The sequence below is a fragment of the Brienomyrus brachyistius genome, chromosome 5 (genome assembly GCF_023856365.1).
Source record: "Brienomyrus brachyistius isolate T26 chromosome 5, BBRACH_0.4, whole genome shotgun sequence".
Lineage (NCBI taxonomy): Eukaryota > Metazoa > Chordata > Actinopteri > Osteoglossiformes > Mormyridae > Brienomyrus > Brienomyrus brachyistius.
Genome location: NC_064537.1, coordinates 22,260,344 through 22,276,225, shown reverse-complemented (window position 1 = coordinate 22,276,225; position 15,882 = coordinate 22,260,344). Strand labels below are relative to the sequence as shown.

General features: G+C 45.5%; 1 protein-coding gene across 1 annotated transcript; it reads left to right on the top strand.

The window, feature by feature from the left end:
• Window positions 1–6,704: 6,704 nt before the first annotated feature.
• On the top strand, window positions 6,705–15,876 carry LOC125743021 (U1 small nuclear ribonucleoprotein 70 kDa-like). The gene is made up of 10 exons (XM_049015612.1): window positions 6,705–6,960; window positions 7,634–7,789; window positions 7,950–8,012; window positions 8,080–8,134; window positions 8,374–8,438; window positions 8,529–8,591; window positions 8,678–8,759; window positions 14,412–14,513; window positions 14,602–14,701; window positions 14,846–15,876. Exons 2-10 carry the CDS (start codon window positions 7,643–7,645, stop codon window positions 15,699–15,701), a joined length of 1,533 nt encoding a protein of 510 aa, XP_048871569.1. The 5' UTR covers window positions 6,705–6,960; window positions 7,634–7,642; the 3' UTR covers window positions 15,702–15,876.
• The last annotated feature ends 6 nt before the right edge of the window (window positions 15,877–15,882 follow it).

Below are 15,882 nucleotides of genomic sequence, written 5' to 3'. Positions count from 1 at the left end.
TAAAGGGGAAAAAAGCAGAGGAGAAGGAGGACACCAGAGGCGCCGACAATCTGCCTGGGAGCCTGCTATCTCGCCGCGGCTTCGCTCCCAGCTGAGAATGAGGAGGAACTCCTTCACCTCCGGGAACCGGTGACTTTCACCGCGGAGCTACCACCGTCCCTCGAGCGGTATTTTTACCAGCCAGCGTGACTGGCGAACAAGGGGGCCAGCGCGGTGAGAGACTCCATCCCGTGGGTGCCCCGGACTCTTAAAGGGGTCACGCCCGTCTCGCCTGTGCGGGTTCTGCCAGTCCTGCCGCCTGCGGCAGCTACGTCCAAGCCGCTGGCTCCGCCTCTGCCTGCTGCAGCCGCTGCGCCCCAGCTGGAGATCCCGGCCACGCCCGCAACCGTCGCCACTCAGTTCTTTACCCTCCAGGGACCTTACTGGAGGGTGATGGAAGAACAGGCCACTCAGGGCAGCCCGGAGGTGGACCAGCTCGCCGCACAGCTGTGGCAGGGTTTTGTCACATTCACGCCCGCCTCTCCTCATGGCGACTTGGAGAGGATAGCGGAGGACCTGAGGAGGCTGCTCCTGTTAAGGAGAGCTCCGCCTGTGCCCGAGCAGCCGCCTCCACTTGCAGCTCCCGCGCCCGAGGCACTTAGATCTGTCCTGCCGCCTGCCGCAGCTACGCCCAAGGCGCTCCCTCTGCCTGCAGCCCCATTGTGACTATAACCCCTGTAACTCCTGTTCCCGGCCCCGCCCCAGTCCCCGAGGAGGTCCCGGACAGTCTAACTATCGCTCCTCCCTCCTTGGAAGTGGAGGAGCTTGAATGGGACCCCTCTGGGACCCTCCTTGTGAGTCCTCCGCCCCCGGCGAGCTTGACCCCAGACAAGGGTCTTGAGGTCTGTATCCAAGAAGGGGAGAGGACATAGACGCAGGGCTGGGGTCCCTCCCACCCTGCCCCCTGGCTCGCTCTCCCTCGCCTGTGCTGGGGCTCGGAAAGCGCCTGCAGCTCCTGGGCCTCCAGGTCAGCTGTCGCCTACGGGTCCCCCTCCGACGCCTCGTCGGGCGCCTGCGGGCTCCTCGGTCGCCTGCGGTTTCCCCACACTCCAGCGCGTCACGGGACATCGCCTTGGCTGACTTTGGCCTTGCCATTGCCTGCTGCGGCTCCCCCTCTCTTACCTTCGCCGGTGTCCCCTCCAGCTCCCACGTCCCCTTCCCTGGTGCTCCCTCCGACTCTCTCCTCGACCCCTTCATCTGTCCCTCGCCCTGCCTCCTCAGCCCCTCCAAGGTCCCCTCCTGCCCCGGCCACCTGCAGCCCCTCCGGCCGCTGCCCGTCACCGGGGCTCCCTCGGGCTCCCCTTTATTCCCCCTCCTTCTCTCCCTGGTCTCCTGTCTTTGACCCTCCTTTGTTTGCTCCTCGTCCCTTTGTTCCTCCCGTCTCGGCTCCTCGTCCAGTGTTCCCTCCATTCACTCCTGGCCCTTTCGTCCCACCTGTTCCCTCCGTGTCCCCGTTCCTCATCTGTCTGTCTGCCTTCCCTATCCTATGTCAGGTCCTGTCCTGGTTTCTTCCCTTGTGCCAGATCTGTCTTTCTGTTTTATTCCCTGTGCCCCGTTGATGGTTTTATTGTTTTCCAGGTCCTGTCTCTTCCGTCGCCTCCCCTGAGGGGGGGGGGGGAGGGGTTCTATCATGCCCGGCTCGTATGATCCTCGTGAGTGCCACACCCCCCTGATTACCCACGTGTGCTTCCCTGATTGTACCCTGTTGTCTTGCCTATTTCAGTCCATGTCTTGCCTTAGTTCTTGGGCCGTCATTGATGTTAGTCGATGTCTATACTAGTGTTCTGTCCTTCCCTGCCTGTACCTTCAATAAATCCCCGTTTTCCCCGACTTTCGCCTGCCTTGCCTGCTTTCTGCCCGTGCGCTCACCTGCTTAACCAGCGATTGTGACAGGATCCACCAGGACCTTGGATAAACCTCCACAAGTAACTCATTTGAACTCCACTCCTCTACTCTGACATTTTCATCCTTCCAGCTTCCTACCCTTTCAGAAATTTCAGATATCTGTAAGTCCAAGTCATCCACCTGTCAGACCCTCTACCCACAGATTTGGTTAAAGCCTGTCTCCCTTCTCTGGTTCCCCTCATTTCTTCTATCATTTACTCATCTCTCACTACTGGAACAGTTCCTCCATCGTTCAAAACTGCTGTCATAATTCCAATACTGAAACGACCTGGTGGTGATCCTACTGACTTCAATAACTTCTGTTGAATTTCTAACTTACCTTTTTATCTGTAAAATTTTTGAAAAAACAGTAGCTATTCAACTTCATTTCCACTTATCTCGCAATTTGTATGAACAGTTCCAGTCTGGTTTTCGCCCTCTTCATAATACAGAAACTACACTTATAAAAATTACTAATGACCTACTTATGGCTGCTGACTCTGGTTTACTAACTATTCTAATTCTTCTTGACCTGAGTGCAGCCTTTGATACTATTTGTCACAACACCCTCGTAAATCGATTATCTTTCATTGGTATCAGGCACATTGCATTACACTGGATCAAATCTTATCTCTCTGGCCGCACTCAGCTCAAATCTTTCACATCTCAGCCTTCCACTGTCACTTCAGGTGTGCCCCAGGGTTCTGTCCTGGGGCCCCTCCTCTTTATTATCTACCTCCTTCCCCATGGCAATATCTTTCGCAAGTACAATATCAATTTCCATTGTTATGCAGATGACACCCAGCTCTACTTCAGTAGCAAACCCAACTCTTCCATTTTATCTTCTTTCCTCACTGATAGTTTTGCAGAAATTTAATCCTGGTTCTCTTTAAACTTTCTCAAATTAAACAAAGACAAAACTGAGGTTCTTCTAGTGGGAACTAAATCAGCACAATCCAATACTGACAGTTTTTCTCTAGTTACTGATAACTTGTCTGTTTTCCCCTCACCACAGGCTGAGTCTGGGTGTCATCCTCGACAGTACCTTATCCTTCCAGTCTCAAATCAATAACATCACCCGGTCTTCATATTTCCACCTACGTAATATTAATCGCCTACGTCCCTCCCTTATCCCGCGTTCCACTGATATTCTTCTTAACAGTCTTGTTACCATTTGCTTGGATTACTGCAATTATCTCCTCTTTTATCTCCTTCATAAGCTTCAGTTGGTTCAAAATTCAGCTGCCCATATTATCACCCGAACCACATCACTCCCGTTTTGCAGCACCTTCACTGGCTGCCAGTTCAGTTCCGTATTGACTTTAATACCTTGCTGTTAACATTTAAGGCCATCCACAACCTTGCCCCTCCATATTTGTCTGACCTCCTAAAAGTCGCCACTCCCTCTCGCACCCTCAGATCCTCATACTCCATCCATTTCACTGTCCCCCTCGCCCATCTTGCCACAATGGGGAGCAGAGCTTTAAGTCGCTCAGCTCCTCAGCTCTGGAACTCATTACCATCTGAGCTCAGAAACATTGATTCACTTACACTCTTCAAATCGAAACTTAAAACCCATCTGTTCAAGCTGGTTTTCTCTCTGTGAATTAGCTTTCTCTAATTTAACCTATGTTTTATATTCTTGTATTTTTTTGTATTATGGTTTGATGATTTATATTGTTTTTTTGCATTCACTGTATGGTGCCCTTGGGTGTCCAGAAAGGCATCTATAAATAAAATGTATTATTATTATTATTATTATTTATCACTTGCCCCACCCCGGGCCACCTGGACTCTCGACCTCCACTATACCACTTTCAAAAGCACCTTCAAGATCCTTTGCATGTCCACACTTCATGGTGCTTCTGCTCCCAGCTTGTGAGCAGGAACTGAAGTGTAACTGGCTGGTGGATAGGGAAATACAGTGGTGGACACCAGAACACAAATCCAAACTTCAAGACTGTCTGGATTTGACTGAATGGTCTATCTTCATGGTCTCCTCCAGGATCCTGGACGTGTACGCCGACTCAGTAATAGACTACTTCAGGTTCTGCATGGTTCTGCATGACACACATGTGCACTGTCCACTCCTGCACTAACCAGAAGGCCTGGATTCACAGTACTGTTCACCTGCCACTGAGGGAGCAGGCCATGGCATTCATTTCCAAAGACATGAACCAGAACAAAAATGCCAGATACGTGTTAACGGGGCCTGTAAGCAGTATTTCTACCAGTATAAATGACAATGAACCCTTTGAATCTTTTGAATCCTTGAATCCTAACACACTGACCCCAGATGGTGTGAACTGGCAACAGGAGGTCATATAAATAAATTGTTAGCGTTTGCATTCTGTGAGGCTGCTATCTCAGCCCATTGCTGTACAGTGAATTCACCCAGGGCTGTGTGACAAAGCACAAGGGCAAGAGCATAATCAAGTTTGCAAATGATACTACCATAGCTGGACTCGTTAGTGACGATGACAAGGCTGCCTACTGGAGGGAGGTAAATGACCTGACTGTACGGTGACATGAAAACAACTTCTCCCTGAACATCAACAAAACAAAAGAGATCATCATTCACTTCAGAAAGACCAGAGGCCTCTGTTCCCCACTATCCATCCATCCATCCATTTTCCAAACTGCTTATCCTACTGGGTCGCGGGAGGTCCGGAGCCTATCCTGGAAGCAATGGGCACGAGGCTGGGAACAACCCAGGATGGGGGGCCAGTCCATTGCAGGGCACACTCACACACCATGCACTCTCACATGCATTCCTACAGGCAATTTAGCAAGTCCAATTAGACTCAGCATGTTTTTAGCCTGTGGGGGGAAACCGGAGTACCCGGAGGAAACCCCACGACGACATGGGGAGAACATGCAAACTCCACACACATGTGACCCAGGTGGAGATTCGAACCCTGGTCCCAGAGGTGTGAGGCAACAGTGCTAACCACTGCACCACCATGCCGCCCCCTTGTTCCCCACTATTTATTGATAATTTTCCCATTAGCAACTTCAGCTTCCTGAGCACCCAGATCACTGACTCCCTCTCCTGGTTTATAAACGCCAGCTGCATCCTCAAAAATGCTTCACAGAAGCTGTTCTCCATGAGAGGGCTAAAAAGCTTTAGGCTGGGAACCCTAGTGAACTTCTACTGCTGCACCACTAAAAGTTTCCTGGCTGGATGCATCATGGAGTGAATGGGTAACCAAACTGGTTAGGACTTAAACTGCTACACAGGATTGTCTGGACAGTTTCAAAGATCTTCGGCACAGATCTTCCACAACGCAAACCAATCTACCACTCTCATTGTCAGAAGAGGGCTTAGTCATTTATCATGTATTACCCAGCTCACACTCCTGCTCTCTTCCTGCATTCTTCTGGTGTTTCACCACATATTTCAGAGGCAGTTGACAACAAGTGGCCTGTACTAGTGCACCCAGTTATTTAAAGCTATACTGTATTGTGAGTGTACTTCCTACACATTTTCAACCGCTTACACTGCTACATTATTATATTAATATCAAATTATCAATTTGCATATCCCATATGTACCACTTCTCCATATCAAGCTACTCATCTTTTTAATCATTAGCATGTCTATTATTGTAATGTCACACTGTCTATCTACCCATGCAAATCTTTTAGTGTCATTCCAAATAGAAATTATTTTATGCTATATGTAACCTCAGTGTCACGATCAGTCATGATCCTGGGTGAGGCAAGCGGCGATCGTGCGGGTAGGCAGTGTGAAGGAGGCAGACAAGCCAAAATCAGGGCAGAACTTGGGGTTTATTACTGTGCAAAGACAAAGAGCAGGTAACATCAGAAACACCAACACTATAACCACATCTAACCACAATGACGGACAGGGGAAACGGGTCAGACCAGGACTTAAATACACCAAGACTAATCAAAGGAATCGGACACAGCTGGAGACGATCAGGGAAGCACACGTGGGTAATCAGGGGGCGTGGCACACACAAGGAGCGGACGAGCCGGGTATGACACTCAGTATGCATGGTGGTGCAGTGGTTAGCACTGTTGCCTCACACTTCTGGGACCCGGGTTCGAGTCTCCGCCTGGGTCACATGTGTGTGGAGTTTGCATGTTCTCCCCATGTCGTCGTGGGGTTTCCAAAAACATGCTGAGGCTAATTGGAGTTACTAAATTGCCCATAGGTGTGCATGTGTGAGTGAATGGTGTGTGAGTGTGCCCTTACAGCTGGCATCAATCTAGCCTTAATGGGCTGGCCCCCCATCCTGGGTTGTTCCCTGCCTCGTGCCCATTGCTTCTGGCATAGGCTCCGGACCCCCCGCGACCCAGTAGGATAAGCGGTTTGGAAAATGGATGGATGGATGTAACCTCATACTACAATGAATCTGAAGATAGTTGTAGGACACATGAAATGGATATTGTGTGCATGAAAATGCTCATTCCTTATGTATAAGTCATTCTAGAAACTGCTTTGCATTTGTGGTGGTATTGTACTTAAACTTCCCAGTTTTGCTCTGACATTGTTAAATGTATTCCTGATTTTTCCAAAAAATGGATGGATGTAATTTGAAGTCTGAAAAACGCATGCTATTTTATTTTTTATTGTGATATACATTACAATCATATATTATGTCTGTAAAGTGTATGTGGTTTTAAAAAGGAATAACACTCCATACAATCTCACAGAAGGGTAAAACACTGCGATGAATCTATTCAAAGCCGATTGACGCCCCTTCCTAGTCAATGACGCAATGACGTTATGAAACGTCGCTTCGTTTACAGCGCCGACTCTCGCGTGCGTCTAGGCACCATTTTATAAGAAATGCGATTAAGGTGTGGAAAGACCTTAAAAACTCTGCGAAGATTTCGTGTCGTCGTCTTGTTTGCTGGATTTCCTCTGGTTCGCTACGATACATAAACGCCACTTTAACAGAGAAACTGCACGTCAGACGCAGATCTACTTCAGTCGGGTTATACTAAGCTCGTTAGCTAACTTGGTTTCTTCTTTGTCAGGGCCTAATCTTTGGATGCATAACTGAAGTAAGTGAAACACGAGCAAGGCCTATTTTTCAAATGGTGTTTGTGCGCTGGAGAGGTTAGGCATAATGTTTATATTTATATATACGATAAAAGCGATGGTTCTTTGGATGAACATGTAGCTTATTGGGTCAATATAATGCTTTTAATTAAGGACGAATGTGTTCTGCTCTAGTTTTAAGTTCATTTTTGTGCAATTCCTTCAATGCTATTTGTACAAAACTAAGAATATTGCCTTATTGTAAAACCCACCCTAAGAATCCGGGAATTTGACATTGCTGCTTCATTTTATGGAATCTGCGTTAACGCGGAAACGTGTGCATATAGCTATTGACAATAACGTTACTTACAACTGGCCTCAATCTGGCCTTATATCCTTGATAACGAGCTACTTTTGGGCAGCTTTCCGGCTGCCTGTATTACAATCCCCGAAAGGTGCTAAAATGGGTTACGCTTTGGCGATGCTTATATAGTCATCGTTGGATAATGGCGGCTTTAGATAACCTAGACGCCGGCGTCAGTGAATGTTTTCTTTGTGTGTTTTGTGACCAGTAATTTCCTGTGTGTTGAAAATATATAAATAGTGTGTTTCATGCATTCCACGTTTTATGGCAGCGACGCCATACATTTAATGCTATTCTGACTGTCCTTTGAGCGTACATGTCTTTGTTGGTAGAGGTGAAAGATGACACAGTTTCTGCCGCCAAACCTGCTGGCGCTTTTTGCCCCGCGGGACCCGATACCCTACTTGCCCCAGTTGGAGAAATTGCCTCACGAGAAACACCATAACCAGCCTTACTGTGGTATCGCACCTTTCATCAAGCACTTCGAGGTACTGTGTGATAGTCCAGCTGTTTGTCGTTTTGGCAGGACCTGCGTTCTAATGACCGTTTTGAAACTGAAACTCAACAGCAACTTAATGCATTTGCATATAGTCTAGTTCCAGCGCTGTTTTATAATGTTTTGAGTATTTGTTGATGCTTTTTATTCAGGATCCTAGAGATGCCCCTCCTCCAACTAGAGCAGAGACCAGGGAGGAAAGACTGGAAAGAAAGGTAAACGGATAATCGTGCAGTCTTTGTGTGATAGTTTGAGTGGTATTTGACACTGTTTGCCCTACAGAGGCGGGAGAAGATTGAGAGGAGACAAGCTGTTTTGGAGACTGAGCTGAAGTTGTGTAAGTTTAAATACGAAAGTGTGTGTTCGCTATGCTATTGATTAAAAGTTTGAGAGACATGTTCTTCATTACTGTTTAAGCCACATTTCAGTATTCCCAAGCAGATCATCTAATGGTAAATCTGTGTGACCTGTGTGTGGCTCTTGTGCATGAGCCGTTGTCAAATATTACAGAGATGTGACCAAAGTGGTTTATGATTGCAGGATAATCCAGGGTGGGTTCATGTCTTTTTATTATAGGGGATCCCCACAATGACCCGAATGCTCAAGGAGATGCTTTCAAGACATTGTTTGTTGCAAGAGTGGTATGTTGCCCAAGAAGCAGTGATGTTTGCCATTTGTGTAGCTTGTCGAAGGACATCTTCAAAACTGCCTTTTGTGTTCCCTAAATCCAGAACTACGATACAACAGAGTCTAAACTCCGTCGTGAATTTGAAGTTTATGGGCCCATCAAAAGGGTAAGGATAGCATGCTTTGGTCTGCATGCTCATAAATTTCCAACATATTGAAATTCCAGCTGATTTTCCCCCACCTCCTACTTTAGATCTACATTGTTTACAACAAGAGGACTGGGAAGCCCAGAGGCTATGCCTTCATAGAGTATGAGCATGAGAGGGACATGCATTGTGAGTACTGTCACCATTCCTTCTTTCTCAGATTTATTTATTTTATTTTTTTTTACAAATTGTGACATACAAATACAAGGGGCTGGTTAAAAAAACGACATGGGCACTGGAAATGGATATTGTGTGCATTGTTAGGTCGGATTTTAATACTATTCTGAAATTTGTCACTCGTGCACCAAGATTAACTTTTGGTTGCACTTGTTCTGAAACAAATTCCATATGAGAGTTGAGTTGCTGCCACCAATTAGGGTAAAGTGAATTATGCAGTCTTGTTAGTTGAGTAGTATTTTTTTTTTCTTCCATTGTTTCTTTCGAACCTGAGTCTTGCTAGCCAAAGCGAAAATTGATGTGTGTGATGTACAGCTATTTAGTTGGTCGGTAATGCTTTGAAAATGGGGGTTGTGCAGTCACTTCAGTATTTGCATACTGGTGTTGACTGTTAAGCGTAGCGTTATCCTGCGCTTTAAAAACTAAGACCCCCCCTTCCTTGAGGCGTTTCAGTGAATAGTGAGCTGAAAGCCGTCATGCAATCAGCTTTTAGTGGTAAACTTTCCTTTTACATTTGTATGCTTGCCCTCCTTTCGGGATGATGACTGGAATAAACTTGCACACGATGGTTATTTTATGGATCATGTAAAGAATCCCCACTGAGGACGAGGAGGTTGCCTTTGGCTGGTGGTTTTGTCAAGAATGCAGGTGCTGTGTATATACGTTTGCATTGGGTTTGAGCAATTTTCTTCTCCAGTGCCTTTCAGCCTTCATTGGGGAGGTCTTATCTAGCAGATGAAAGGTGTTAGCAGTTACTGCTGCTTAATCAAATTCATAAATTCTTGAATTTATGTGTAGCATCAGGTAAGAACTTCTGTAAGGAGACCGTTATGGGAAGGGATGCTGTGAGGCATTAAGTAACTTGCCTGTTACAGTAATGAAGATTGATCTGTAAGTATGGGTGGAATTTCAGCTATAAGTGATGGTTGCTTTTGACAATGGTACATGTGGTCTTTTACACAGTGAACTTAGCACTACAAGATACATGAAGTGTCTTCTAGTACATGGTGTTAATAGTAGTGAAGAACTGTGTGAATTTTAGGCTTTGCGGTGTATTAACTGTGTGTTGTTCTCGTTGCCACTGCAGCCGCCTTTTTCTGATGGCTATTGGCCAGAGCTGGCTTGCAGATGATGATTTTGGTACATCCTGTACACCCTACTACCACAGCTCAGTGTATGGTTGGTATGATGGGTTTGTATATGATGGGTAAGATTTAACTTTCCACCCCACCCCTCACAGAGAAAAGAACAGGATATAGCCAGTCAGTCAGTAGGTGCCTTCAGAGTTTGCCTATTGTATTAAAATAACCGGAGGCTATTACCCTTGTTGATTTGAAGAGGACTAAGATAATGCACATTCTGGCTTGACAGTTGGTCACATATATCTTTTGGGAAATTTTCGGTTTTAATCAGGTCCGTAATTGGGTTTTAGCTGCAGTTGTTTTAATGGAATAGGCCAACTGGCACTCAGTGAATTTTTTAATTATAAAACACTTTGAATTTAAAGATGGCCATTATATGCAGGAGTAGGTGAGTTCAGGGTAGATTTTCTTAAGTTTGCCTGTATGGCAGAAATCTAATGCATGTGAGCAAGTTCTGGGGGACAGCTTGTGTGACCAAAATAGTATACAGGATTTTTTTTAGTTTAGAAAATATCATTGCTCAGTATTTAATATTTATCCCTTCTGTTTTGAATAAAAACATTGACAGATGCACTTTGCACTGACAGTGTTGACTTAAGATGTCAGTATAAAATATAATTTGTCAGCTGCCCCCTCAGTGCAGTACTGCTTACCCATGTACTGTACTCCAGTGTGTGGAGGGAACTCAACCAAACTGAAGATCATATTTTGTTTATTTGTAAAATTTTACGTAACTGTGTGGAAGAGCACGGAACCTCCAATTCATCCCATTGATCGACTGATGCACGCACCTCTACCCAAAAGAGAGCTCACTAAACCGCCTTCAAACATTCACTTTTGCTACTCTAAATTTTCATTTAAAAAAATTGTAGCTTTGAACTACCATGAGCAAACCATTAGTATAATTTCACATGTTAGGTTTCTAATTTATGCTTCTGGTTAAGTACTCCTAAATTGATAGGGCAGAAGTTACTTTTTTTTTTTTTTTTTACAGGTATCTGGTACACCAGATCTATGAAGTTTGTATTGTTTAAGGATTTAACATATTAATCATGGCTTTGAAACATAGATGAATAGTTATCAAACACAATCTCAAAATGCTTCACTACACTCAATACTGCACCTCTTATGCAACTGTTGAAAGATACATTAAAGAGCCCCAGCATGCATCTGTGTGGGCAACTGGATTTTAAGGGACGCTTTGGAGTCACATGGTGTGGTAAGATGGTCAGAAATAGGTTCTTCCTATACTCTATATACACACACCTTACATATAGTGAAATTTAAAACCCAGTAAGTTGGGTTGTGGTGTGGAGATTCCTAAATGTTCAATAAAAACCATTCTGAAGTACTAGGGTTCTGGATGGATGGATTGTGGTAAGGCAATCCCCTTTATGTGATGCTGAAAGATTAGCAAGGTTGACAAGGTGGGGTTGTGGTAAGGCATCCCCGGGTCAGATGGCGGCGTCTTAAAAGCTTCCTGATGGATATGCCATGGTGACGGAGACATGCTCCTCATACCACAGTGCCGGCGCTTACGAGGGACCCTGCAGCTCATGTGGTGTCTGTCCTTGTTTTCTGTATGTGGCTGTGGTAAGGCAGTCAACATGATTTGGGAACATCACATCATTCTGATTTTGATGTAAATGTGTGGTGGTTTTTCAGCTCGTGGTAAGGTTTAGTGTGTGTGTGCGCGCACGCCTGCACTGTCCAGTTCTAAATATTGTCAGATGTGCTTACATTGCATTAGGAACTTAACATCAGGAGCTTAATTGAATTTCCATTTTCACTTTTTCCATGGGTTGAGGTAAGCTGGTTAGCTGAAGTACTTTTCTTTCCCCATTTTTGTCCTATCTGGGTTGTGTGTAAGGCAACCCTTGGTTTAAACAGGTATTAGGAAATTAGCACTTGCTGTTGTGTAGACTTGTATTTGCATGTTTGAATACCAGTATGCCATAGTAGCTGGTGTTTGATCTACTGGTATACATGTACCATAAATTTTAACCTGATGTTCCAGAAATTTTTGGATTCCCACCATCCTGATTCCGCCAGCATTCATTTGACTTGTGTAACGGGCTGGTGGTAAGACCTGCTGTTTTAATTTGTCCCCTGGTACAATTAACTTGCCTTGTCCTGTATAGTGCCAATTCCTTTTATTTTGAACTGTACGTATTCCATCATCTGCAACTTCATCTTCTTCTTGGAGAGGGAATAGGACCATGGGGCAGAAGAGGTGTAAGTAGTGGACTAAGTTGGATGGGAAAGGTAAAGGGAGGTTGTGAAATGTAAGTATGGCTCTCAGCGGTTAAAAGGCAGCACTCGGCCATTTTTGTGCTGATTCATGTTTGTCTCCGTCTGGATTTTTTGAAAAGGTATCGGGGAATGGGACAACCAGGTCTTTTTATACAAGCTTGGTCAATGTAACTGTAAAACATTGGCATGATTTACAGTCTTGTAAAGGGATTCTGAGGTTCTCTTGGTTTCAAATGGATATTTTTAATTCTGGACTATATAAATAAAAACTGGCTTAAGCCCTGACTTGCTGTCATGGTTATTTAGCCTCTTGGGCCACACCACATGACCTTCGGGCAATGATTTTGTGCACATTTCTGGAAGGAGTCATCTTGTGACTTGTTGCTGATGACTTGCAAAAGACATTTTTTAGAAAGTGAAGTGATGGGTCCCAATGTAGGAAGACTTCATTAAGTGATTTCTGTGTTTTTGCCAGGAATGTTCAACTTTCTGTTGGTAAGTTAATTTGATCAGTGGGGGTCTTAGTGAGAACTGCAACAATTTTACTTAAAACATCCAGCGACCCTTTTAAACATTTTAGATTTTGGCGGTGGTTGTGCCGCTTCAGTTGCCGTTTTTACTTAAGTTTTTGTATCTGTGTTAGAACTGTCACAGGTCATTCCCCCCATGTTAAAATCTTTTCTGCTATTGATGCACAATTCTTTTAATATCAGCTTTTTGAAATGGAGAAGTGTAATGTTCACTCTGCTCATTTTGTGCCTCTTGCGTCTCAAACTATGGTGTCAGACTTGTGGCTCTAAATGCAGTTAACTTTCTGAGGGCAGTGAGACTGATAGCCCCTTGCAAACAACAAGATTTTTTTTTTTTAAACTTGGAACATAATTTGAAGCATTGGGGTCTTTGTGGGTGGTAGAAATTAAAGGCAAAGTCTGTCAACTGTGAATGCATCTGGCTCTGTAGTTATGCAGCTGACACTTGGATTGGTGTCAAGGCTCATCGTCTGATGGAATGGAGAAATTGACTGAAGACAAAGTGGAAATGCATTCCTGACTAGTGATGGATTTGAGATTCTGAGTTTCCACAAGGTGAACATAGGAAGAAGGAACATGGTCAAGAAAATCGGCTCATTGTTTTGAAAGCGCTTTAGTCAGCAGTGACCCAAACACGGCAGCAAAACCCCTGCAGTCAGTGGCTGCTTTTTTTTCTTTTTCTTCTCCTATGCAGTTAATTCTTAGTGTTGGTTCTTATTCCCTTTCAAATCTCATTTGGATGTTTTATTCCCAAGAAGCTAGGTTAGCAACGAAAGCATTTCTGAATGGCATTACAATGTCGTTCCAAATTACTTGTGTCAGTCTTGTCTTAGTTTCTGTAGCTTGTTTTGCAGAACCAGTGAGATTCCCAGAGCCATGCAATTCTGATTTGGATCAAGGGGTTGGAAATCTAGCACACTTGTATTCCTTCCTATTAGCCTGGAGCATATAATTATGGGCTTTGTGGGGTTTGCTAAGTGAGCAGGATTTCACTGTGCCAGGCCACAGATCTGTACTTGCTGGGATTTTCACTTAACCAAGTCCTTGACATTATTATGGGCAAAACTGATAGTCGGCGGAATGAACACATCTCACCCTCTATAAAAGCCTCTTCAATGGTTGAGGAGACTTGTCCTATACAGATGACCAAATACATCTTGTCTGTTACAAGGGACTAGTTCTTAACCTGCGGTATGTATGTATATCACATTGCCCGTGTTTGAAAGTAAACTTTTTTTTTTATTAGTCAGCCCTTCAAGCCTCTTTTTTACTTTGAAAATCAGCATTGAGCGAATATTCATGAATATTAGCTTCCATTGTTGAAGGTTCAAATTTACATTGTGCCTTTAAGTGAGATTTCCTGTACACTACCCATGAGATGCTCAGTCAAATTTCTCTGGGAAATGGCCTCAGTAGGAAATTTCTCTTCTTGCTGTAATTAAATGCCCACGGGGATTGTGAGTGCTTTGTATTTTTCTTGTATTTTGAGCACTAATTGCTTGTCTGTGTACTATATGTCTATAGGTAATAACCTCTCTTTCAGAGACGTCTGGAGCCAAATCTTCATGTTGTGCTTCACCACCTCCTTCTCTCCCTCACAAACTCACATTTCCCCCTGAGATGCTTTATTAGGCCGTCGTGTCCCATTGGCTGTCTACTTACTATCATCCTTTATCCAGCGGCCTACAAACATGCTGATGGTAAGAAGATCGATGGGAGAAGGGTGTTGGTGGATGTGGAGAGAGGACGCACAGTTAAAGGATGGCATCCACGCAGGCTAGGTAGGCAGTGTCATCATCTGTAAAATTACTTGTTCCTGTCTAGAATTGCTCTAATTGAGCCCTTTCAATTTTATTAACCGTCTTACAGGTGGTGGTCTAGGTGGCACAAGGAGGGGTGGTGCTGATGTGAATATCAAGCATTCAGGCAGAGATGATACTTCTCGCTATGATGAAAGACCTATAGGCGGGTAAGATGAAATCCTTTGTCGCATTGTTCATACTTTCAATTCCACTTCAGGTGTGTGAATTACTTGCCACAGTTGCATGGTCATGTATGTTTTGTTTCTCTCCCCCCCCCCCCCCCCCCCCCCCCCCCCCCCATTGTGCCTCAGGGACCGCGACCGTGGTGGTGGTGGTGGTGGCGGTGGAGGTGATCGTCGGGCAGAACGTAGCCGAGAGAGGGACCGTGACAAGGATCGGGGTGAAAGGAGGAGGTCCAGGTCCAGAGAGAGACGGAGACGCAGCTCACGCTCCCGAGAGAGGGAGAGGGCTGAGCGTGGGGTTGGAGTGGCTGGTCCCGGGGTTGGTGGGCCTGGTGATGAGGGTGGCAGCAGCAGACGGAGGGAGCGAGAGAAGGGAGGTGGGGGTGACAGCAGGAGCAGGGAAAGAAGCAAAGACAGGGAAAGAAAGAGGAGAAGTAGGAGCAGGGATAGAAAGAGGGACAGGGAGCGAGGCAAAGGTGGTGGGGATGAAGTGGGCGAAGGTGGAATCGGGCTTGGCGATGGCATGGTAGATGGAGAACGAGCAATGGACGACCCCAATTCTGCAGACCTAGGCAACCCAGGTCGTGATGAAGGAAGCATGGAAGGTGAGGATAGGGGAAGAGAACGTGGAGATAGAGACCGGGAGAGGGACAGGGACAGACGGCGTAGTCACAGGGACAAAGACCGGGACCGAGACAGAGAGCGGAGGAGGGGGGATAGAGACAGGGATAGAGAGAGGGAGCACAGGAGAGAGAGAGGAGATAAAGAAAGAGGTGGGGAGAGAAGGGATGACAGGCAGTTGGGCCCGCCCTCTATGCTCCCCCCTTCTCTGGTTCAGGATGGGGCCAGTAATTTTGAAGACATGCCTATGCCAGAGGAAGGTAGTCAAGATGGAATGATGGATCAGGAGTCGGTCCAGTCTGGGGAGGGATACATATCAAATGAGAATGGTTATAGAATGGAGCCACGGGGAGAGGAATACTAACATGGGTTGTGGAAGTGCTATCCTGTTTATAATGGGGGACCCATTGAAATATTGTGCTTAAAACGTTCAAATTCCTAACCGCGTAGTTCAACCCTGTGTAATGTGTCCTTTCAGTATCCAACATGGTGTTTGCAGAGCAGTACCAGTAAAGCCATTAATGCACGTTTTGAGGAAATTTCAA